Below are 26,881 nucleotides of genomic sequence, written 5' to 3'. Positions count from 1 at the left end.
GTGAATGGATTGATTGAATGAATAGTTTAATATGAAAAATAATTGAATGAACTTTGTGCTACAATATGATTAAAGTAAAAAATCAATAAATAAGCTTAAATTCTGAAGAAAATACACCATATAGCTATTTTAAGACTACAATGGAGCGTCTTCATTAGTGCAATTAGCTCACCACCAACACAACCAGAAAGTCGCGAGAAAACTAACATAGTCCAAGGGGACACCGGTATTTATACCCAAAGAGGGCCAACCAATAGGAATTCAAGACACCATAAGATAATCAACCAACCAGCAAACAACAGGTCAACCCCAAGCAGAGACAACCAATCAGAATCCAGGAAACAAAAAGATAAGATTGGTTGATTATCGTCTTTCATCTTGAATTCCTATTGGTTGGCCCTCTTCGGTATGGTTGCCTGTGTCCATGTGAACGACGTTAGTTCTCTCGCGACTTTCCAGTTGTGTTGGTGAGTTTTTTACACCGATGAAGAGGATCCATTGTAGCCTTGAAATAGCTATATGCTGTATTTTCTTCAGTATTTGTGCTTTATTTACGTTAATTTTTCACTTTAATCGAATAGGTTAATAATTGATTGATACATTGATTAAATGACTGAATAAATGAATGATTGTTTGATCAAATGAATGAAATAAACAAATAAATGATAGATTGATTGAAAGAATTAACGAATGGTGGATTGAATGAAAAAATGAACGAATGATTGATTGGTAGAATGAATGAAAGAATTGATTGGTTGATAGGATGAATGAACGGATAGTTTGATCGAATAAATAAATGAAAGATTGATCGATCACTTGAATGAGTGAATAATTAATTGAATGATGGATTGAAAGATTAATACAGTGAACGGATTTATTGAATGAATAAGTTTATAATTGATCGATAAATTAATGAATAAATGATTAATTAAATGAATGAATGTTTGACTGATCAAATGAATGAAATTAACAAATAAATGATAGATTGATAGTTAAATGAATAGTTGAAACAATTAACTAATGATGGATTGAAAGGATAATTGAGATTGGTAGAATGAATGATCGAATAGATTGATTGATTGATTGAAAGAATCAATGCATGAATGGATTGCATGATTGAATAAATAAATGAAAGACTGATCGACAGCTTGAATGGATGCATAATTGAATGAAATTTTTATTCAGTGAAAGAGAGAATGAATAATTGAATAAAAAACGATTGATTAATAAAAAGAGTGAATGAATAAATGATTGATTATTTGATTGAAGTTATAAATGGTTGATTGATTGATTGAACAAATGAATGAATCAGTTTGATTGAAAACATGAATAAATGAGGAAATCACTGATTGAATGAATAAATGAATGGTTGCTTGAGTGATTAAATAGTTAATTGAACGAATGAAGGAAAAACTGATGAATGATGTTGATAGCTGTTATTTGCCAACATAACTGGAAACAGCTCCAATAGTTTTGTAATAAATGAAACGATTTTGCAATTTTTTTTATACCAAGTAATTATACTAATTCAAAATTTAAAATTTCTTTGTTCTTCATTGCAGGTTTCTCCAAATAACCTCGACATTCAAAGGTCCAAATCGTTGAATAGACCAAACGGTTACCACCACCCTTACACCGGGGGATACATCAAAAAGAAGAAACAGAGACCAAACGGTCGCCTGGCCTCTGCCAGTTCATCAACAGAATGCGAATCCGACTGGAACGGCAGGTCGATTTGGAAGGACAACGACGTCGACATCTACATCAGCCAAAACCATATGGTACCAGGAGTAAGGAAATACAGGAAGGATTATAGCATTAGATGAACTGCAATCCGTTTTCCTTTGGAACATTATGACCAAATGTGCTTCCTTCATCCCCATAGTTATTTTGAACTATAAACAATGCAATTCTGCGACACATTTCATCAACTATTCTTCGAATATCGACTTGACATTCTCAGTATCCATTCTACAACGGCAGTGAGCAACATCAGAGCATACATGGACTGAAAGACAGTCAAATGAATTTCATTTTCTGCATCATAAGATGTTAATGTATTCTGCAGGCAGAACTTCATATCATAATGAACAGGACTTCTCAAACAATGAGGGGTGGTGGGTATTCTTAAGGGCATACAAATACTGCTGCTGGGTTGAAGGTACAAGCAGTATTGAAATCTTTCCAAATAATTATTTATTTTCCACATGCTCATGAGATTTCTAGCTTTTCTAATCTCTTAGCCCTTTTATTTACAAATTATAATAGGAAAAGATTGGGATATTACATCTGAGAGCAGGCAAAAAAAAAATGGATTAAGAATCAACGAAAGTTTTCAAAAAGAAAAATAATCTACATTAATTTAAGCACAATAATGTTCGATGGCATTTGAGCAGTATTTATTTCATCTAGTCTAGACGACGGCGAGTTTTTTTTTTTTTCCAGGTAAGTTGACAATTTTAAGACATAATTTCATTGTAAAAATTACTAAGAAGCAATCGAAATCGCAAACGAGGCAGTATAGGAAACTAGTTCAAGTCTGTATTAGCCTACAGAATTAAACGAAATATGAGACTGGAATCGCTTACAAATTGATGTTTCGTTTCTTATTAACTTGAAACAACTTAGAGCTTCACATTTTTCTAAAAATGTGCGTTAATATGTTTTAATTATATATTATGACTGTTTTTGAGCTTTCGCAAATTCTTTGCTTCCTTGTTGACAGCTATCAAGGTAAAAGATGAAAATGACTGAAAAATTAGTTCTTTATAGGGTTAAAACCAAAGTTTGAGAAGTCCTGATTGTACAAAGTATAATGCCACACCATGAAAAATGTACCAATATAACAACATATGTATATTGTGAAACAAATAAAAACATTATACAATGTCTTTCTTATGATTTTCAATACGCAAATAACAGAACATTTTTATCAACATAGTATTTTATAGTCCGCGTTTTTCTCATAATTATGGAGTGCATGCTCCCGCGCACAAAAATCACGCTATTTGTATAATAGAAATACTGAACTCGCCGGCAAAAACAGTGGCATATCCCTAAAATTTGAAGAGGGGAAAAGGGGGAAAAACCCCCACTCGTAATTATTGATTTAAGATTTAAATCTTAAGTTTTGAAATGAATTGCTTCAAAAATGGAAGCAACTTAAACTTTTGTAACTTATAATCAGGGGCGTAGCTAAGGGGGAGGTTTTGGGGACAAACCCCCCCCCCCCGAAACGTTAGTCTCAAAAAAAAAAGAGAAAAAGAAGAGAGAAGAGAAAGAAAAAAAAAGAAGAAAAGGAAAAAATTCCAAGTGATCATATGTATATATATATATATATATATATATATATATATATATATATATATATATATATATATATATATATATATATATATATATATATATATATATATATATATATATATACAGGGGCGGATCCAGACTATGGATTTGGGAGGGGAACTTTTCTAGCAAGTATGTTTATGGGGGTGGGGGAGTTATATGAAATTACTCATTAAAAAATAACCATAAATATTGAGTTTTACAACGTATCTACTGCTTCTTAATGCCTCTTATGAAAAAAATGTATTCATTACAAATTCTAAAAGTACAATTCTTAAATAATTAGTTTAAAAAGTTTGTTCATTTTTCTATTTGTATGTGCTTAAAGGAAATAATATTTGCACCAGTGGTTCAACCACATATAGAGGGTGCACTTTTAAAATTTTCACCATCTGATAGGGCGGTTGTTGAAAAAAAAAGTTGAAATTCTAGTCTTAAGGACGCAGTTTTAGACGGCCTCTGGTGATGTTACGAAAAAGAAAGGTTTGGGGGCCGCCTGCGGAAATTAAAGTTTTAAAAACACAATTATAGGCGATATTTATTGACAATAGGGTCAGAGATGGGATTTTTTTGGGGGGCTGCATCCGTTTTTTTTTGTAAAATAGATTTAAATCGAAAATCCCACCGCTAAATTTTCTGAAATTGAATTTCCAAAAACGCAGTTACAGACTAACTTTGACAATACTTCGAGCAGTACGGTTCTGGGGCTTTTCCCAAAAAATGTTTCGAAATTGAAGTAATAGAAAACGAAGTTTTTGAGCAATATTCTGTGATAAAGGATTTAAACACTTTCCCCATTAAATTTTTCAAAACCTTAATTTTTTAATGTTCAGATTTTCTACAGGAGCATTCGGACCCTTGTCCGGAAATTTTTCGTTATCGACATCTTAAAAAAATGACTGTAGACCATATTTGGTCACGTCAGGGGTTTGGCAATTTTTAAAAATTGAAGCTCCAAACAAGCAATTTTAAACGATTCTCGAAGTTATTAGAATGCGAGGTGTTAGGTAGTTCTCCCCTTTAAAATTTTCAAAATTGAAGTCCTGAAAACAAGATTTGAGACGCGCTTTAAAGGTATTGGCAGAGGAAGCGGACTTCCGACATTATGAAGACTTTCTTATTTTTAGACCGACTAAAAAAGGCGACTGTTTCCAAGGTACGTTCTATTGTTCTCTTTAATTATAGGAAATGTTTTACAAAAACATTCTACTCGGCCTTCTGGGGGATCACGGATCCTGTCGCCCTGTGTCCCCCCCCCTCCAGCCTCCACCTCTAATAGCGCCACTGAATTGCAGTAGCTTTAAATATAATGATCAATCCTTCACCAAATAAATGCAAAAAACAGTTTAAACAGGTTTGTCTTTATTTATTTATTTATTTTTATGCAGGGAAGAGGGGAACATTCCCCAGTTCTCCTCTTTAGATCTGCTTTTGCAATTCTCTCCTATCTTTTTCTTGCGCCTTTCTTCAAGCTAAAGTTCTATATAACTGGAGAACTTCGCTGTAATACATTGTGAAAATTTTTAAGTACACATGAGAATTTAGAGGAAGGGGAACGTTCCCCCAGTTCCCTTCCAGGGATCCGCCTTTGCTATTGTTTGATCGAATTTTCTGGAGCTTTTCCTCGAATTTAAGTTCTATAAAACAGAAGATTTTTTCTACTCTATTGTGAAAATTTTTAGGTATATATGGGGGTTTTGAGGGGAGGAGAAGGTTCCCCCAGTTCCCTCCATGGATCCGTTTCTGTTGTTGCCTAATTGCTTTTCCTGGTGCCTTAGTTCACGTTCTAAAGTGTGTGTGTGGGGGGGGGGGACATTCCAGCAGTTCCTCTTTTTTGATCCGCTTTTGAAATTCTCTCCTTACTTTTTCTGGCGCCTTTCTTATAGTTCAAGTTTTGAAAAACGGAATTATTTTCCCGTGCTCTCTTTTGAAAATTTTTAGGTACACTTGGGATTTTGGAGGGGGAACGTTCCCCCAGTTCCCCTCCCGTGGATCCGCGCCTGTATATATATATATATATATATATATATATATATATATATATGTAAAAGAAGTAACCCCCCCCCCCCCCCCGAAAGTCGGGTCTAGCTACGCCACTGCTTATAATAAATCAAAAGCAATTATTTCTTGAATTCAAATATAATGGAATTACCTTTTTCATAGGCCTCGACCAAATCTTCGGCGCCGAGTGTTAAGGAAAAAAAAAACATCTTCATCGGCGGCCGAAATTAACTTCGAGAAAAAACTGGCCCATCGCCCTCGAAAACATTTAAATGTCGATGTTTTACGCAGGTTCAACGGTGGGGGAAAAAAAACCTTTTTTTTTTTTTTTTTTGGCTTTATAATTAAAAACAAGATCCCGAATCGGATAACAACAGGCCCAACACAGTTTTGGACTTCAGAATATAAATCAAAGATCACCAATTTTCAGCAGGAAAACTGCAGTTTTTCTGAAGGTAAAGCCTCAAATCTTTAAAATATCTGCAGAATTCTTCAAAATTTCTGTGGGTGTGAATCAAGGTGTCTTAATATTCAGAAACTTAAGAAAAAGGTACTCCCCCCCTTCCCCCAAATTTTGCAGCGAGTCACCATTTTCTGCATCTTTTTCTCATTACAAAAAGAGAAGAAATTCCCAATTTCCGAAACGCAATCAGTAAACTAAGTTTTGAAAGAAAATGTGAATTGTGTGTACCTACATATCAACAGGAGATATGTTAACTAGAGTACATGCAAAAAACTGACACTTATTCAGGGGCCTCACCTAGAGCGCAGACTGAGCCACTGATATTTTTAGGGGGCTGCTTTAAGGGGTATTATTTCACTTAAGGGGTATTATTACACTTATTTTGAGGGGGCTTTTGCTTTTTAGAGGGTCTTTGCAATATTTAGGGGGCTTGTTCTTGGGGGGTGAGTACCTCTGACATATTATTAATCCCCCCCCCCCAGAAGGCTCTACTAAAGTGCCGATTTTCAACTCTATAAGGCAGGAAAACGTTTGCAGCTCCACATTTAGAGAATATCGTTGACGTAAACGTCTTTATACTATGATTAGCAATACCCGTACGGCGGTGCCCGTGCTAAGAATTTAAAGGAAGTCTGTTGAATAAAAAAAAATCCACGCCCCCTTTCCCCCTCCCACTGATGTGGTCATTTTTCTTTAACTAAAATTCGTACACACCTTTTCAAAAAAACCTATTAAAATTTCTTTGGAACTTAAAACTATTCGCCAAAACTTTAAATTATATTTACTGTTGCTTTAAAACTTAAAATAATGCTCCAACTGTATTATTCATCGCGAACGCGCCAAGGACCACGTTACCGGAACCCAGCCCTTTTGCGAGTGAAGCAGAAAGTCCGTTGAATAAAAATACGTAAAAATAAAAATAAAACACCGCAAAGGTTTTCTAAAGAAAAAGTTTAAACGAAATTTCATTAGCAGAAGAACAACGTAATTATAAAACACGGTACACCAGGGACAAAAAGGAAATACCGTACACTGTAAAATGTAAGAATTTTTTTAAAATATGCTTACATCGTCGTCATGTTTGCTTCGTCTTTTATAATTTCTATTTTAATGGAACGTTCACATTTATTTATCACTCGATATTTTCATTTAGCAAATAATTTTGCATGTTAAAGGCTCATTTAAAGTCTATTTGGCAATTTGGGTTTTTCAGTTGGCGGACTTTTTAACTTTAAATGACTTGGTTAAATTACTTGGAAAATTACTTTTCATTTTATAAGTTTTTTTTTTCTTGTTCAAAAAACAAAAAAAAAAAAAAAAAGTACAGTGACAAAACAATGCATGCTTTTACCAAATAAGTAGTTTCTGCATAGGCTTAATCAAACAATAAGCTAAACAAAAATAATCGTCATGATTAATAATGTGCCGTAAAATACCTATAATGGAAAAAATCGTGTCTCAGATATAATAAAGGTAACAGTTTTCAAAGAGCGTCAATCGCCCTTTAAAATTCTCGTGAGGAATAGTTTTGAAAATATTCATTGGAATGGGTCTAATAGCATAAAAAGCATCCTTTCAAATAAGTGAAATATTCCTCAATATCGTCATTAAAACAAACATATCATACACCCTTAAAAATAATGTTTAAAAAAAGGGAAGAAGAATCAGATTTTTTTGAAGACTACACATCCATTAAAACGTTACTCTCGCTCTCTGTTGCGACGGTCACGATTAAAATCGTACATGAAAACATCGACTTGCGAAAACCTAATCAAAAGGGAAATATATTTTAAATGCCCTGCTACAGACAAAACTCCAAATGCATTAAAAACCAATTGCAAGAAATTTTGCTTCTAGATACTCATGCATGAAATGGCAACAAATAATACTGTTCCGCTTTTCTTTAAGCTAAAATTAATCTCGCGCAACAAATGGAGGAAGAAATTTCTTTTTGAAATAAATTAATTTTTACTTCAAACGCTTATAACTTTTTTTGCAGTCATTTTTCGATGTCCGCGGTTCTAGTCTTTGCGGGTATTTTCGAAATGATTATTTTTTACGGGCTTTCCAACGGTACAAGACCCAAAAAATCGGACCATTTTTTGGCATAGACGTATGTTCAAGTGGACATAAAATTGAGTTTTTAATCAATATCTCCGTTAGTTAACACCCTACGTGGATGAGGTTGAAATATTCGTAACCCTCGTAAAATTTACAATTTTTTAATACCTGGTTCGACCCTGAACTCGAGCCCATTCTTGAGAATTTTGCATATGAGTGTAGAACATTCCCCATCCCGTTTCACCCCCTTAAAATCGAAATTTCGAAAAATCCTTTCTTAGCACGCGCTTACGTCATAAAATGAACCCATGTTCCAAATTTCAGCTCTCTAGTCTCAGTAGGTTTGGTTGAGCGTTGATTGTCAGTCCGGACAAGCTACTTTATATATACAGATGATAAACTCAAAACAGAAGGAATAGTTTCAAAAAAAGGAGGCTGAGGTAAAATTTAGGGTTGCATTCAATGTACTTGGATGTTTGTGATCTCACCCTTAACTTGGCTTCAAACACACACACATTTATCGTGACAACATCGTATTTCTCATTATTTTCGTGACCGATTTTAAAATTCGCAACCGTTTCTGGATGACCTGTAGACATCCTATATGTAGCTCAAACTAGCAGCTTTTTTTTTTTTTTTTTGAAGATTTCGGAAGATTAAGCATGCTGAAAGAACTGCAATGGATATAAAAGCATGCACTAATAGTGGCGTAGGAAAGGGAGTTGGTTGTTCCTGGGTTCGAAACCTTCCTTGGAGGGGGGGGAGGGGAGAAATTAAATTCTTCTAATGAAAGAAGAAGAGTTTCTCTTCTTTTTAAAATACGTTTTGCACCATCTAACTAATTTTATGTGTTTGTGCCTGTGTAAGTAATGTTGAAGTATTTTTTTTCTGCATCTAATTATATTTCTAAGCATCAGAATTGGCCATTTTTAACCTAGACCCCTTCCCCTAAATCCCCTGCGGAATTTCTTGCTACTCTTAGAGCATTATAAACAATAATAAACACAAACTAAATGAATCAAAGGCTATTTGGAGTCACGAAAAAATAAATAAGATAATAATAATAATAATAGTGATAACGATGATAACAATTGATAAATATTTAATAGAACTTTCTACGACAGCAACTAGAACTGATTCGAGTCAAAACATCGATATACCATTCGTCGCCATGTCTCCACAAACTAAATACCCAAAAGCAAATGAGCATAAATTTAAGGGCCAATTCCCTAACCGGTCCGGAAACACAGCTTTTATTAGCGCTGAAAGTCAATCAACCAGATTCGTAACATTCGATGAAGTTGTTGCCACAAGTATTGAATAAATAATGCTTCCTCAGAAATCTGACGGCTAGAAGCTAGGCTTTTGTGAAATGCAGAAGGGAGGTTGGAGCATCACTTACTTTCGTTTGATATTTTTTGTTCTCAATGAAGAGAACGAGATAATAAACGGAGTTTTGACCTCAGTATGTTCGGAGAGTCAGTGGAACCAGCGAAAATAAAATGAAAAAACTAACAAAATGTCGCGAAAGAAAAGAAGGGTTTCGGCCTTTTGTTCCCAAAGAGCATAATTTCAGGGGCGAGATAATCGCACGATTATAACGAATAGAAATTAAGAAAATATTCTTAAAAAAAAGTTACAGGGTATGGGATTAAACGAAAGTCTTTTTACTCATTTTAATTGTTTGAAGTTTCATTTATAACTTAGCCTAGAAAAATTAATGACGTAAGATTTTCAAAAAAAGAAAAGAAAGAAATGACCCTTTTTTGGCTCTGATACAGTAAAATTTCAGTGCAAAAACAAAAAATACATGTATAGTAAGATTTTAGCACTTCATCTCTTTTCAGCGCGCACAAAAATTCATGAACATACTCCAGTCATATTTAAAGTGCTATCATGAAAAAATGCAGTGTTACAAGTGGGGAGGAGGAAGTCAATATCCGTTTAATTACAGTACACTATGTATCCGAAAGTCATTGGACACTTTCAATCTTTGTTAGACACTTTTTCCAATTATCTAGAATATAGAGCAGCAGCAGGCAACCAGTCGATCTCAAATCCATTATCAGTCGATCGCGACAACAATCTGGACTATGGTTTTTGTCAGAGTACCATTAATGAACACTTTTCTGGGAGGGAAATAGGCTTAACTTCTCAATCAAAAGTTATTTGAATATTTTTCAAAACTTTGAATAAACACCAAAAGTGAGAAGGGAAGCAGTGTTTTGTATGGGGTTTTGACTGTGGTACAGTGATGGGAGAATCAGCCCCCCCCCCCCAGTTGATCTCAATGTTCGCCCATACTTGGAAAGTATACCAACAGTTAATTTAGGTTCCCGATCGCTGATCTAAGGCAGTGATTCCCAACCTATTTGAGCCCATCAACCCCCACTTTCTTTTCCAAAACGAACTGTTTAGTATTTTAGGGAAAATACTTAATTAAGATCATTGACGCGATTTTCAAAAAAGACGTACATTTTTATGAAATTAATTTTCTTTTTTGAATTGGAATCGAGACTCCAAGAGAAATAAAAACACAGACACTAAAATTAAAAATTAATTAATTAATTTTAAAAATGCATAAACTTGGCGATGAATGATGAAATATTTCCTTATGGTTCAATCAAGGTGTGAGGAGGAATTTCCTGAACTTTAATTTGTTTCTTTTTAAGTTTTGATTCCTTGTCTGAAATCTGAAGAATTGGTTTCGTATGCGTTTTCAATTTCGATATGGGTTTTTTTTAATTATCATTTTATTTTTGCAACACTCATTGCCTGCCAATCGACTCTCAAGAATTTATTGCCTCCTTGAGGAGCTAAATCGGCCCTTTTAGAACCACTAATCTAGAGGAATACAAGATTGAGTGTTCTGTGGTTTCGGCCGTAATAGTGAGTTTGTTAGGGGCCATTCATTAATTACGTAAGGATGATTTTGGAAATTTTTGACCCCCGTCCCATTTTTATGTAAGGGTACGTAAGATTTTTCAAACCCCTCCCCCCTATTCTTACATAAGATTGCATTTCGTTTCGCATAATAATAAAATAACGAATCTTACATCACTGGAATCAAAATTGAATTCACTATTATTAAATTAAACCTGTTTGTGTAAAGAAATATTTACTAAAAAGTTGGAATCTAGACAAAGTTTTTTCGACATTTTTTTGCATATGATCCGATACTAATTAAAAATAAATCATGCAACACAGTGCGATTTTTTTATTACACTTTACACTATTCCTTCTTTGTAAAACAAATAAAAAACAGCTTATCCTAATGCCTTTTTTAACCTTCCAGGTGCAAATGCAATATTACCCCTCTCAAACCATTTGACTGTGCAATTTCTAATGTAAAATATCAACTTGGAAAATATTATGTAAGAATAGGTTTGGAACCCCCCTCCCCAAAGTAAGTTTTTCCAATCCCCCTCTCCCTCAAAACCCTTAAGTAATTAATGAATGGCCCCTTTCAGCTCATACTTTCCAGTAAAAATTCAATCATGCATTTGATTATGGAACTAACCAACTGAAGAAAAAAATGATTTTTTTTTTCTCGATCATCTTGCATCATAAAAAGGCGGATTTTAGCAGTAAATTTCACAAAACAATTTGCTTCTACATAAAATTAATTAATGCATTTCTGGAAAAAATATCACACATAATCACGAAGAGCAAATTATTTTACAGAAATAGCGTTTTTCACACGTTTTTGGCTTTGGACATTAGACTTGCCAACTAAATCAATTTTTCAAATCATCACACCCCCGACCATCTCACAATCTTCGTGAAATTTCGTACTATACTTTCAGGGGCATCCCGATGGGAGGTCAGTGTGACCTCCCAAAAATTTCCTTAGTCAGAAATTTTCAGGACATAATTGCAATTTGGAATTTCAGGAATGTACCTTCTCATTAGATATACTTCTGTTATAACCCAAATTTTGTCATTCAGCAAACTTTGGTTCCATGTGTCATATTGGAAACTTTTGCCCTTCCGAAAATTCAAGCTTGTGGCACCTTTGTGCTTTTAAGCAAATAAATTTGCATTGAAAAAAATCTTTGACACTGAGTGATAAACCAAAGAGTGAGAGCTGCCTTAATATTAGACTCAAAAAGATTCTGTACTGCACACATCAGCTCTAAAAAAATACTTAAGTTATTGAACAAATTTGCATTACTATTTGCTTTGAATTTATCTAAAAGGAAAGTCTTTCTCTCAGTTTAAATAAGTTGAGAATAAAAAAGCAAAAAGCAAAGAAATTTAGTGTTTTAACCCCCCCCCTCAAAAAACATCAATTTGACTTTATTAATATAATATCTTCTGCTTTTCAACTGTCTTTATATGGATGTCCAAAAATTATTTTGTTAGTTCCTTGAGTACTAGTTGATTTTTAACTATTGATACTTTGATTGAAAAATGAACATAACAGGCAATGAAGATGAACCACAAACGTGCAGATTCAATGTCACATGCAGGGTTTTTTTTTTTTTTTTTTTTTTTTTTGACTGACAAAGACCTAAAATAAATCTAATTAAGTTCAGGAACCAAAAAAATAAATAATGTATACACAATGCTCTGAAAACGGGAATAGGTAAAGAGGATGTCTCTGCAATTTGCTTTTATCATGACACACTTGTTAATTTTTTATCATCATCTTTTTTTTTCTTTTTTTTTTTAATCTTAGAAGTTGAAATTTACTCACCTAGTGCTGACTAAAAAATAATACTTGAAGATTCATGAACTACTGCCAAAAAATGTGAAGAAGACCAGTCTATTGACTTCTCCTCATTTGATGAAGTTATACAAGTATTATCTGATGATCCTGTGGTCTTCAGCTAGGATCTTTGGTCATATTTATGAAAACCAATGGTAATGCAGTAACTTATGTGCCATTTGTCCAGGAAATAATGCTTTGAGTAGTAACTTCACACACCCTAGTCTACCAGATCATTCATTTTATTACATTTCCAGAAAGCATATTGACTGTATTCCAGAACATTATGTTGCTGCTGTCATGCCATCAACAGGTACATCCACACATTGATGTTCTCGAGGGTGACAGCGTTCCTATACTTTTATATTTCTACACTGGTCCCCCTCCCCTCCTACTCTTTTAAATTTCAACATAATGTACTCCCCCCCTATTAACTTATGCTTTTTTTTTTTTTTGTAAATTACCCTACTTTTTTTCCCCCAGGATTACACTACTGCATCATCCACAAGTGCCAACACAAGTTTTCAGAATCTGTGTTTAAGAAGACTTTTTGTTCCTTTCCCCATAAAGTTTTGTTCACCTTACAGCCAGAGACGTGTACAAAAGTTTTTGGGCCCGTCACAAATGACTTTTCTGCCCCCCCCTGCCTGCCATTGTTTACCTCCATATTTGACCCCTAGTTTTCAAAATATTGGGTTCCTTCAGGCTTGGGCCCGAGCTAACAGGTGTCCCTCCTTAGCCCTCCCCCCCCCCCTGTGCACACCTGCTTACTGCAATATCTAAAGCAAAGAATATCAGTTTTGAACAAAAAAGAAAATGATAAAACTATTGTAAAAACTCTTACTAGTAAGGAAATTATCTATGAAAGACACATAACAAGAGAGAACAGCCCAATGTTAAAATGATCCATAATGTCCATACTATTTGCTTTTAGATAAAAGTATTTCTAGTTCCTAAGTAAAACATTTAAAAGACTACCAAAATAATATATTGCCACTTACCATGGTAGAGTGTAGTTGTTTTCCCAACGATGTCGCATTTCCAACAAGAAATCTTGCCAAAGCTGAGCAACTGCGGCTAATCCACCATAACTGTGATTCACTTGGCACATGGCTAATGCAAGTCTCCAAGTGAGACTATCGACTGGGGCGCTCTTAAAAGATCGAATATGTTCCTAAAAAACAGTACTCTTCACAGTTGATGAAGCATTGAATAAAAGACATTTGTGCAATAATAGTTTAAAATAATGTGAACCAAAGAATTTTTTTATTAAAAATATTATTAAATTTTCAAAACCTTAAATTTATTTCAATTGAAGAAATGGCTCACATAACAAAGTTTTGTTTAATAAAATATACTAGCGGTAAACGCACAGCTTTGGCCGTAGTAGAAAATTAAATGGTCATTTGGTTTGCCTGTATATATACGCATAATGAATGATAAATTTTTCGCCAATTTGCTACGTTAATTTGCTTGCCCATGTTACGGTAATTTGCTCTTCCATGTTATGATAATTTGAGTGTCCATATTATGATAATTTGCTTGTCCATGTTGTGATAATTTGCTCGGTAAAATGTTCTTAAAAAATTGGAATAGAAAAAGAACAAATTCGAATTTTCTAAAAATCACTTCAAGGTGCACACAGACATGCTACAAACTAATTTTGTACCAAATGTCATGAAAATCGGCCGAACGGTTTAGGCGCTGTGCGCGTCACAGAGATCCAGACAAACTTTGAGCTTTATCATTAGTAAAGATTAAAGGACATCTGCATCTGCACAACTCTCAGAGAAAGTTCTGCAGCATATTTACAGGCAGTGGAAATTTAAAAAGGGTGGAGAATAAAATTTATATAAAAAGAAAATAATATTATATAATGAATAACCTAATTAACATAACTAATCAATCTAAAAATAATATGCAAAACAGGGATAAAGCAAAGCAACAAAAAGCTTTGGTATAAAGCTTGTAACTTGATAGGTAATGAAAAGTAAGGAAAATTAAATTCTCCTTACTTGTATTTTTGCATAGGAAGCACTATTTTGCAGTTCACTTAAAGTGTTAAATGTATCTTTCCATTCATCAGTCTCCTAAATTACAAAAGATTTAAATAATAACTTAAAATGAGTAGATTAAAAATAAATACCATATTACCCCGCATTATCTGGCATGCCGGAAAAAAGTGAGGTTTATTTTGCAACAAAACCAAAGTAAATTTCTCCATTCAGTTCCAATCAGAAAGCTAACCACTGTAAGTAACAAAATAAATAAATCCCGAAAGTAACATTCTTTCAAAAAAAATATGGATTGCCTATAATATGTGCTTGTTATTTATGGTAGGACATTATGAATGGATTTAATTACATGTCAATAAAGTAATCGATTCAGAAGCAATCATCGTCACTGCGATTTGTTTATAATTATTTAAATAAATTATTTTAGGTTCCTTTCAGAGAAGTAAGTTTATTTTTTAGTTATTGAATAGCTATGGTAAATTCCTTAGCGGGTGGTAAGTTACTGCTTAAACGCTTGCTTACTTAAGTTTTAATTTAATTTTTAGAAAATTATTTCTTTTTAAACAATATTTTTCTTGTTAAAATAACAAATGACATTGTTAGTAAATATTTTTACAAAATTAAAATGTTTATTAATACTAATAAGATATGTATGGAACTTATATTCATTTTTAATCTGAACATATATCTTTTGTAGTATTTTTTTTACACCTAACCTCGAATTTTCGGCATGCCGGTAAAGGACCAGACAAGTGTTATTTAAAATGTGGTGACCCTCGAACTGTGCGGCATGACAGATAATGCAAGGTAATATGGTAAATAAAGTGTTCATATTTATAATTATACTTGTAACACAATAAAGCATAAGATGCAAAAAAAAAAGAGTCATGTGAATTAGGCACTTGCTACACAAGCAATTTGGTTCACTCAGCAATCAAGAGTAAGGAACTGAGAAACATTTTACAGTCATGGGATTTAAATCATTCAAAAGTGGTGCATTTGAGTGGCATCGATATTTTTCAAGAAAAAAATAAACAACAATGAAATGTTTTAAAACAAAGACAACTGAATAATCATATAATCATCCAGGTATGTATATTTAATTTTTAGTCAGTTAGTATCCTTATTTTGTTTTATTTTTATTTATTTTTGTTTAACATGTTCATACTTTAAAATATATTTTTACTGAGGAAAAGTTTGGTGAATGTAATTTGTAAAAATAAAAATACTATTCAGGAGAAAAACTGATTGATTGAAAACAACTAAACAAAAGTGCAAAACATGAAATCAAGTTTTTTTTTTTAACTCTACACAAATGATATAAATATTTTTAAAAAATTGTGACGCACTTGTTTTTAAACAAAAAAAAATGAACAAACATATACATCAATTTTCAGTAAGTTGCCGCCCTATAAGGCTAAGGCAGAAATACATAAAATACACAGCCAGCTCAGTCATTTCATATGAGGACTGCAGTTTCATGCTTTTATTAGCACTCATCAGCCCCGAATAATAAGTAACTGAGCTGGAGGTGGAAAACCTAAAGGACTTACTAAAACACCATGCCTTGCCTTCAATCCTCGAGTTGAACCAAACCATTGTTTCGGTCACTCCTCTGGTCTGTGCTAATTCTATACTAGCTACCAGTTTGTTTGGCTCTCTTGGCTCCCTTAGAGGTTTTCCACCTCCAGCTCAGTTACTTCCTATTCCAGGCTGATGAGTGCTAATAAGCACGAAACTGCAGTCCTTGGATGGAATAATTGAGCTGGTGGTGTATTTTATGTATATACATTAATACTTTTTATGTGAGCAGATTAGTTATTGTTGAAAATTTAGTTTTTGTAGAGTTGTTGGATTTTGAAATTTCTAAAAATTTGGCGACTTTTAAATATACCTGGAGGTGGAATTTTACGTTTTAATTCCAAAAACTGATTACAAGAATATCAGACTGTTGTCAAATGACAAATACTAACTAGTATGTTGTGGCCATCACGAAACTTTCTTCTATATTTTTCTTTTTTTTTTTCTGATCCCTCCCCATGCTTGACGAGGAAGCAATATTCCCAACAAAAATAAAATGACACATGCAAAAACTTGACGACTATCCCAATGTCTGAATTATTGCAAAAGCAAAGCAAAGAGCGAAAACTGAAAGTTATTTTAAAAGCCTTGCTTGAATGAATTACAAATATTTTATTTGTTAACAAACATAAGATGGCAACAGTTAAAAATTTTAAATCATTGAGATAATATTTCCTACCATTTCCATACAATTAAAATCTCGAGAAATACGCAGACGACAATCTATTACGATTTATCTTTCTTATTGTTGCATTAATAAAAATATTTTTATTCGCAAAAAAAAAAAAAAAAAATCAACACCTCTTGGAGCGATTGGCGTCAAAATAGAACCAAAGCCTGTTTACATATGGATTCACATATATTCCAAATTTCAACCAGAACGTAGCATTACTTCTTGAGATAGGGCACTCAAAATGGAAAAAAAGAACGGGTGATTGCGCTACCCCTTTTTAGCTGTTGACACAAAAATAAAATCAGTTCTTATACCCACTAAGGGCTACTTGCCGATAAATTTTTCTTTCATTCCGTTCATTATTTCTTGAGGTACAGCAGTCACAATTGACGACAAAAAACGTTCTATAGCTCAACCCCCGTTTGAGTTATTGACACCAAAATTGAATCAGCACCTGTTCCTGTTAATACCAACATATGGACCAAATTTTGTTTGATTCCGCCAGTAACTTCCTGAGGAATAGCAAGCACGCGTAACTCGAAAAACGTCCCATTGCTCCACCCCCCTTGGAGGAATTCGCGCCAAAAACTAATGGGCACAAGTTCACATAGGGGCACATATGTGTACCAAATTTCGTTCGATTTCATGCGGTAGTTTTTGCTGTAAAGCGGCCACAAAAAACTGGTCACACACAGACGTGACACACACACATACACACATACATACACACACACATACATACACACACACAGACAGACAGACATTTTCCAAAAATAGTCGAAATGGACTCAGCACACCTCAAAACGTTCGAATCCGTCAAAATTCGAAATTCGAAAATTTGCACGAATCCAATACTTTCTTCTATATATTAGATATAGAAGAAAGTAAAAACTGGTACCAGCTAAACCCGATCTTTGGCTTTAAACCTTTGAGGACCATAAACTCTAAGGCAAGGCATTGAAGTTTGTACTGTTTTCAAAAGCTAAAAGTTACAGTACATCTTTAGAACAATAACTTTTGTTTTTCTTTTGAAAATATTCAGATTTTGATACATTGAATAACATGGAAAAAAAAATTTACACACTATTTGTAGTCGATTACTTTTAAACTCAAGTCTAGGGGACATGTATGTGCCATAATGGTCGTCAAAAGGTTAATCTTCTTTTTCTTCTTTTTTTGCAATGAATGAGGTGTTCACATTGTTCTTGGATAGTGAGTTCCTAAAAAGTTTAATTTAGTACATCAAAAGACTGAACAGTCACATTATAAAACACCATATTAAACAACCCAACAGGGTGGTTCAAAAAAACTTTTTTTCAGCTAGAGTCCAGGACACCCCCAATAAATTTTAGACTTACTAATAATATTACGCTGTGAAAGTTTTAGCTTCTTATTCAAATTTTAAGAGGGTGTTCAATGACCCCTTATTTAACACTAGCAGTACCCGCACGACGATGCCCGTGCTAAGAATTTAAAAGAAGTCCATTGAATAAAAAAAACATACCCCCCCCCCCTTCCTTCTGATGTGAAATGATAAATTTTTTTTATCATTTAATCAAACTAATCTATCACTAAACAATATCAAACTAAAATGCGTACACACCTTTTCAGAAAACCTATTAAATTCTCTCTGGAATTTAAAACTATTTGTCAAAACACATAAAAAGATAGCTGCCTGCGGGGACCAGCTGGTTCATCTTTCTATGCAAGCAGCCCCAACAGAGGGGGTGTGTACGCTCCACTCTCATCGTCTCTTTTGTTGGAAAATGACAAAAAGCACGTCCACTTTTATGCAAATGCTTTATTTTTTCAAAGTCGGGGGAGGGGGGGGAATTGATCCACGTTGAAGTTCCTTAAACACGGGCCTATTTATCTCCTACTAACCATCTTCTATATCGACCCTTATATTTATCTATCGATCTATTTTTACGATCTATGCATATCTACCTCAGATGGTAATTAAGGATCTTTTTCTCTGTATATAAAACAAGGATCATGCAAGAAACCACCCGCTTTATTTATTTAATTAAAATAGCACCAAAAAAAAAATCTCTGTTCCCCATAGTGTGCAAAAGATAAAAAAAATTCGCTGCTTTAATTGAATCAAATGCACACAAATATGTAACGTAAAATAACAAAAGCAAAACGTCGAGGGGGGAGAAGTAAAATTCTTAAATGGAAAAAAAAAAGCAAAAGCAAGCACTGCAGTTTTATCACTTATTCATGAGGTAATGTCCATCGTACATTGAAGATAGCTAATACTTCGGCTATGCTTGGAAGTCGTGCCATGCTCCGTGTTAAAACAATTGTTAAAAAAAAAAATTATTGCGTATTTTGGAAAACTTTGTTTTTGAAAATGGTGAAATGTTTTTACTATTACATAGTTAAATTTTAGAAAAGAAGTCTTTATCCTTTTTGCAGGATGAGTTTATAAAAAATTAAACCCAGGAAAAAATTCCATTAAATTTTTTTTTTTTCAAAATTCATAAAAAATACAAAAATCGCTCTACCTGCAAAAACTATTTCTTCATCATACTTAAAATTAAGTTTCCTACATTTTACTACAATAATTTTTTTTCTGGTGCAATTGGTTCTGGATCTGCGGGGTGAAAAGTACTAAAAACTGTTAAAAATCACATAAAACATTGAATAACTTTTTTTCTAATTAAAATATCAATGTAAATTATAGCCTATAGCCATTCTCAATGAATGGACTATTCAATGCAAAAATAATTTTTCAATTCGAATCATTAGATCCTGAGATTAGTGCGTTCAAACAAACAAACTGTTCAGTTTACATTATTAATATAGATCAATTAATTAATAAGAAAAATAAGACAATGATACGTATATATATCGATATTTTTTACAAATCATTTATTGCAACGTTTAGGATTTTCTCTGAAAAGAGCTTTCAAGACTTGCCTCATGGCTGACTCGAACCTACGCCCACGGGATCGCCCACACTTTCAGATAGAGCCACCGTGGCTACACAAATTCTGCATTCTAATCATTTTATATTGTAATAAATGTTTTCCCATTTTCGTAACTTTTTTTATTGATGCTCCACTCTTATTAGTCATAGCGTGATGTTATATAGCTTATAGCCTTCCTCAATGAATGGACTATTCAACTCAAAAAGAATTTTTCAATTCGAACTAGTAGTTCCTGAGATTAGCACATTCAAACAAACAAACTCTACAGCTTTATATTATTAGTATAGATTAGCTATAGCATAGAAAATGCCAAATTTAGAAACATTTAATTTTCCCAGCTGTTTTCGGGTAAATAATTATTTTATTGCAATGTATTCACATATTACTGTTTGACCATGGATTGTATGGAATTGGCAAACATCCAGTTAAGGCAACTCCATCTGAATGAGGGGAAAAATAAAAATTTTATGCGCATATTCCGCTCATTTGAATGAGACTCTGCTTAAGTTAGAGGCTAACATAAATCTGCAAAATCTGACATCCCTGAAAACTAATAGATGCTTCCATTTCCGCGTGTAAACCGGATGTTTGCCTTTCCATACAATCCGTGGTTAGACAGTACTAGTGTGTGTGATAATGTGTAGCATTGTTTTTTCAGTTCCATGTATTTTGTTAACTCCCCTCTCCATAGGTATGAAGTTTGGGCTGGAGGCTGAGCACCCTCTTTCAGTTGAAATAGGAAGCTAAAATTCTTCAAGTATATTACTATCCACAAGCCTAAAAATATTGAGAGGTGTCCTGTTATCCAGAAGAAACTTTTTTTACATGTACTTTTGAACCACCCTTCCACCCCCCCCCTCTCCTTTTTTTTTTTTTTTTGTCAAATTAGCACATTCTACAATAATTTTCTTCAATATCATGAAAAAACAAAGGGTGCCACTACTTACAGGCTCAACAGGAGTAGGAGCTGAATCCGGAAATATGAACTGCAAAATTTTGATCAACACTTCCTCACTGATCATCATATTTTGCTGATAATCTGATTGTCGCCTGTTTTTCGGCTGCGGCAAAATTGAAGAAAGCCTTGGTAAAGGAACAGCATTTGGCTGTGCAAGCTTATCAAGTGCTTGAGTTATATTCTGATTACCTAAATTAAAGTGATAAAGCACCATATGAAATTAGCTTTAAGTAAATGAGAATCAAGTGTACTTAATGTTATTACATTGCACAGCAAATTTGAAATTTTTTTCTGTACTTTAAATAAAATTTTAAAATTCTATACAAAAAAATTGTGCGTCATTCGTATTTCAAAACCAGAATAGTCCATCAGGTAGCGTTTCTGCAGGAGATTCACTGTATATGAGAAGTGCATTCTGAATTTGAATGCCAGCAAGGCTTGCTTTCCAGTTTCTGATAGTTTGTTTTTCAACTCTTCTTCAAAAAAAAAAAAAAGAGAGAAAAAAAACAGTTTTAATTTTTGGGCAGTAAAAAAACTCCTTTCTCTTTTGCCTCATTTAATGTCTTTCAAAAACATTAAAGTAGTGTTTTAAGTAAACATTAAAAATCTGTGTTTTAAGTGGTTACGAAAAATTGTGCTTTAAGTAAACATTAAAACTATTTGTAAAAGTGGCTTTGTGCTGAGCTGCAAAAAAGCCACTTTTACAAACACTTGTATAAACCACGTTTAATTAGCAATGGTGGATAAAAGTCATATTGCAGATTTACAGATGGTTCAAGATTTTTTTTTTTTTAATGACAAGAAGGCCACTGGTTGGAGGTCACTACAAATCCTCCCCCCTCCCCAGAAAAAAAGGCCCACAAATTGGATTTTAGACAAAACGGTGCGTGGTCAACAGAAAATAACTAGATTTGTTCATTGTCAGCATTAAAATACACAAGAAACAGATATTTGCATCTGATGGACATTTTTTATGTTGTGCATTACAAAAATACATTAAATCATAAAACTGAAACTACATCATCTAATTGAAGAATCACTGAATTTCAACCAGTAAATAGAGTTTTTTCAAAATGAAAAACACAAAACATATGTTTACTTAGTTATGAAAAAAAATTTTAAAAATTAAAAGAAAAAAAGAAAGCTTACTAATTTCATCTTCATCTGGCCCAATGTTTCCAAGCAGTTGATTTTCAGCATCGTATCCTTGAGCAAGCATTGCAAATTCTTTCAAATAGTCAGCTAGAGAAATGAAATATTTTACCTCATGAAAACTATTTACATTCTTTAAAACTATGCTTAGTCATTTCATTATAGTATGTATGATTCTTAAAAGCTTTGATTTCATTTACACAAATAAATGTAACATTTTTGCAATGTTGCATTTCAATTGCTCCAATTTTATTACATTTAAGCTTTTAGAATTCATTGCATTGAAAAAAATTTTTTAAAAATCTGTGATTATAACTATACAACAAAAATTTTAAAAAGGAATTATTTTGCATCTCTGATGATGAAATGGCAACACTCATATTCAAGTTTTTAGGTCATGACCTGTGCTATAAAACTCAGTTGAAGATAATGAGTAAGCAAGTTGCTTGACAACGCTGTTTTGTTTGAAACATATTGTTATGAGTAGTAAAGCTCTATCAATGGTAACATTTAATTGAAAATTATACGTATATCTTCATCTTCTCAAAAATGTTCCTGAATTAATAAATGAATTCAGCAAATGAGTTCTGAAACAATATGGCAGAGCACACCTTTTAGACCTTAAAAATGTACTGTACTAAACACTATAAAATATTCTAATTATTCTATTTTCATATTTAGTTTTATTCCTTATCTTCTAGCACTATATAGAATACATTCAAATTAATTTGCATCAATGTCTTCAAACTTTTTTAAACCAATAAATCAAGATTTAAGTTTTCATCTATTAGCACAATTTATAGATTAGTATATAAAAGTTATATTTTCAAGTTAAATTTTCCTTAAATTAATGTAACTTAAATTAATAAAATGGAATAAATTTCAATATCAAGTAGCGCTTAAAATAACATTTCAAAATGTTGCTTTCTTAAAAATATGCAAATCCACATTTAATTCATAAACAACTTTATCCAAATCTTACAAAACATGAATGGAAAGATCCTAAAATACACAATACATAAAGAAGTAGATGTTAATTGAAAAATTACTTGAATGAGCACCAATTTATTTAATTAGTTTTTCAAAAAATAGATGATAGATCAAAAATCTAAATTTTATAGATATTCTGCGAAATTGAATAATAGTTCTTAAAAACATTTTTAATAAATATCTTTTCTTTTTTTAATGCACATTTATGTTGCTGAATGCTTATCGCTAAAAAAATTGTTCATTGGAAGAGAAATATGATGCTATGTTTAGTAAAGTATATACTTGATATTTTATTCAGGACAACATTTTTTTTTAATCAAAAGGTGAATTGTTTGGGGAAAAAGTCAATAAGCAGTGCCGTTTTATAAAAAAAATAGTGAAATTAATGGACTTGCGTTAAGTTTTCAATTTCACAAAGACATACATTTCAAATAAATAGTAAAAAATAAATAAAATAATCAATATGATTGCAAAGTTATGCATTGTGTTTATAACTTAAATAACTAGTTATGAGTTACTTCACATTTTACATTAGTTTAAAAAGAATAAAACAATATTTGTACACACAAACAAAACTTTTTTTACTGAATTTCAATTAACTCCGTAACATAAAGTTTAAAATCAAGCAATGCTTTAAAAAAATGAAGCAATAGATAAAAACATAAATCACCCATTGAACAACTTGGTTTCTCTGACGTTTTCATTCGCATGGACCATTTAGGAGATAAAACAGGATTCAAATCCCTAAAAAGAATACACAATTTACATATGTAATTGAGAAATGAAGTTTCTTCAAAATTTGATATAAAATAGAAAATAAATCAAGATCTCAGTAACATACTCTGAAATAACTAAGTACGAAGTATTTTCAACTAATTAACTTAACATTTTACATTTTAAAAAGAGAACGTTAAACTTTAAATTAATTCAGTTTGCCCTGAATAATGCTTAAGAAACTTTATGAAATGTCCTATACCATGCATTACAAGAATGTACCAGTTTCCTTTGAAAAATGTTAAAAAGTTACTTACGAATGAATATCATTATCCACAATTGCATCTTCAAATAAATATGGCCAAGTGACAGATAAATGAAACTCCCTGTAAAATCAAAGTTGTTCTTAACCCATACACACAATAAAATATGAAAAAAAAATGTATTTTTTAATTCTAAAAACAATTTCTATAAGCTTTGTTTGCTCTAAAAAGCATGAAATATAATGAGTTCATGATTACAACACTTAAAAATTGCAATTAATCTCAATAACTGTACATTTAGGTTTATTCTAAAGCAGCCTATAAAATTTAAATTTTAAATTTTAGAAAAGAAATAAGAAGTATATTGCTTTGTCCAAAAATACCACAGTTTCCCAACTATCTAGATTTATGTCAAACCTGACTTTGCAGCATCACTTACAGGGAAATGATGTTTAAAACATGTAACATCAAAAAGGTTTTAGATGAGTGATATCTTTAAGCATTTAAACTTTTGAGAAAACTAAACAGGATTTAGAAATACTTACAGAACTGGATCTTCTAATGCACCACAGGGTAGTCTACCAATATCAGTTGGAGTTATATCTTCACCAAGTTCATCAATTTCTAAAATTTTGTGAGGTTTTATAAATTATTTCAGTAACTGATTCATTTTACTTCATTAAACAAAACATTTTAAGTATTAATATAAAATTTAATATTTAAAACACATAAAAACTTTTTAGAACAAACGCATAAAATAAATTAGTAAGAAAGTTGAGTGTCTGAATACATTTCAACTTCTTTCACCCAGAAATATTAATTTAAAAAATAACATGCTTTAAAGGTAAAATTTAGAGAAAAGAAGCTTTCTAGCCTATCATTCCTGGAAGGTCATGATAAAAATCTTGTACCTAAATCTAGATACAGATTAACCTTCTAAGACTAAACACACACCACCTTCTAATCTTCTATGGGCAGCACAGAAAACATGGAACTGGTTTTAAAGATTATTTAAAATTCCTTTTACAGGGTAGAGTGGCGACAATGTATGGTATTCAATTACCAATTATAATGGTATCCTCTCTTTACTTGAATTGAAAATAATTGTCTGGTTATATAGAATGCAATATTTAAAACATTTAAAGTTGTAAATTAAAAATCTTTTTTTTTCATTAAATTTAAGTAACAGTTCCAAAAAATATCAAGTGAACTGCATTGAAAAAAAAACTTTTAAAATAGCAAAATAAATTACCTACATGGAAATATTATGGGACATTTAAAACAAATACTTTACTTCTAGTACTTAGCATAAGGATCCTAAGAAAGTATTAAAACCACTGTTAAAGACGTACCTAATATAGTCCAGTCATCGGGTAGTTTTACCTGGAAAGTTTTCCGGGAGTTTTGAAAATTGGTTATTTTATAGATTTTGATAGATCTTTTCCAATTTCCACATTGCCACATCGTATTTTTGCCGCTCGCGCCGCCATATTGAAAAAATGGCATCTAAAAGTGGTATTTTAAGGATAACTCCGTTCTGACTTATGTTTTCATAAAAACATATTTTACAAAATTAAACTAGAGAAAATTTCCTACAATTTATGTCAGAACAATTTCTTTCGTAAAATAAATAGTTTCGACGTACGAGAGCCGCAAATTATTACTCAACACACGTTATTGCAGAATAAGTTGTTCCCACACTTCTTCGAGGTTTAGTTATCGTAACACATGGAAAAAACGCAGAGTTTAATTAATAAGCATATAGTATTAACACAATTCAATCAATTTACAAGTTATTTACTAGGTGCATAAAAACTGACAATCCACAAAGTAAAATTCTTTTTGTGGTATAAATGAGCGACGGAGCAATACAGAAGCCAAATTCCATTTCAGTCATTTCTTCCAATCAGCACTAAAACACCGACTCTTCCTACCAGGCACCACATGGATTCCCCCCCTCCTCCTTTCTGAAATTTTGACCAGTAGAACTCAATAGAATATTTCAGTCTGCGTCATCAGTATATTACGTAATTGTTGTAGGCAAAGATGTAGATCTTCTTATTCTTTTGACAGCTCTATCAAAGCGATCAAACATATATATGCTCAAACCAGGAAAAGGAAAAATTTCACAACAAATATATACAACTGACAGTATACAACAGTAAGACAGCCGCAGATCATATTTTATTCTTGCATGCCTTTAGTGGCTGTGATACAAGTGCCCTTTTCAATCAAGGAAAACCGAAATTTATTAATGTACTTCGAAAAAATCCAAATTTAAGCGAGTCTATTAAAGCATTCAAAAATGCAAATGCTGATCCAGAGATCATTGCTAAAGCTGGAGAACACTTCCTTCTTGACTTATACGGTTACAGTGAAGTGAAAAGTAAAAAAGCAAGAAAAACATGACTTTAAACGCCTACAGATATGAATGCTTCGTAAAATCCGCATATAAAAGTAAATTTAATATTTCGTCACTACCTCCAACAGAAGCAGCAGCAAGACAACATTCTTTTCAATCCTATCACCAGATTTAGCAGTGGTGTGGGAATGAAAAAATCCAAAGCTGTAGGGGTGGAATAGAAATAAGAATTGGTTAATTTCTCTGTTATGACGCTTGAATACCCAGCTCCATAATCCTTACAAAGACTTATTTCTTGCAAATGCAAAAAAGGATGTCAAAAAGCCTGTGGATGCAGAAAAGTCGGGTTAAAATGCTCCGTTATGTATACTAATTGTACAAGCGGTAATTGTGAGAATTCGCAAAGTTCATCACATGATGGCGGTGAAGAGGAAGAAATGGAGACTGTTTTCGAGCAAACGACTGATGCAATAGATAACGAAGAAGCTCATGATGAATTTGATGATCCCATCGCAGATGATGCCGAAGAAATTGCATGATGTCTCAACAGGGGTGGATACAGGATTTCATTTTAGGGGGGGTCATGCTCAAGAACGTAGTCTTACGCACAAAAAATTTCTTCTACAAACAACATCTGTAACCCCCTGTAAAAACTC

General features: G+C 32.7%; 2 protein-coding genes across 3 annotated transcripts in view; one reads left to right on the top strand and one right to left on the bottom strand.

The window, feature by feature from the left end:
- LOC129228055 (leucine-rich repeat neuronal protein 1-like) overlaps positions 1-2,984 on the top strand; it is a 93,153-nt gene extending 90,169 nt beyond the window's left edge. For both annotated transcript variants that reach the window (XM_054862688.1, XM_054862690.1), the window contains one exon: positions 1,563-2,984. In XM_054862688.1, the coding sequence (XP_054718663.1) occupies positions 1,563-1,826 (264 nt within the window). In that variant the 3' untranslated portion in view covers positions 1,827-2,984. The remainder of the gene's footprint in view (positions 1-1,562) is intronic.
- Positions 1-26,881, bottom strand: part of LOC129228054 (rab3 GTPase-activating protein catalytic subunit-like) — a 388,943-nt gene that overhangs the window by 346,599 nt on the left and 15,463 nt on the right. Inside the window, exons 9-15 of the mRNA XM_054862687.1 lie at positions 24,409-24,487; positions 23,918-23,986; positions 23,557-23,630; positions 21,894-21,986; positions 20,734-20,933; positions 14,597-14,671; positions 13,583-13,755 (exon numbers count right to left, since the gene is read on the bottom strand). Of these exons, the coding sequence (XP_054718662.1) occupies positions 13,583-13,755; positions 14,597-14,671; positions 20,734-20,933; positions 21,894-21,986; positions 23,557-23,630; positions 23,918-23,986; positions 24,409-24,487 (763 nt within the window). The remainder of the gene's footprint in view (positions 1-13,582; positions 13,756-14,596; positions 14,672-20,733; positions 20,934-21,893; positions 21,987-23,556; positions 23,631-23,917; positions 23,987-24,408; positions 24,488-26,881) is intronic.

The sequence above is a fragment of the Uloborus diversus genome, chromosome 8, assembly GCF_026930045.1.
Source record: "Uloborus diversus isolate 005 chromosome 8, Udiv.v.3.1, whole genome shotgun sequence".
Taxonomy (NCBI): Eukaryota; Metazoa; Arthropoda; class Arachnida; order Araneae; family Uloboridae; genus Uloborus; species Uloborus diversus.
This window is presented reverse-complemented; position numbering and strand designations above follow the sequence as displayed.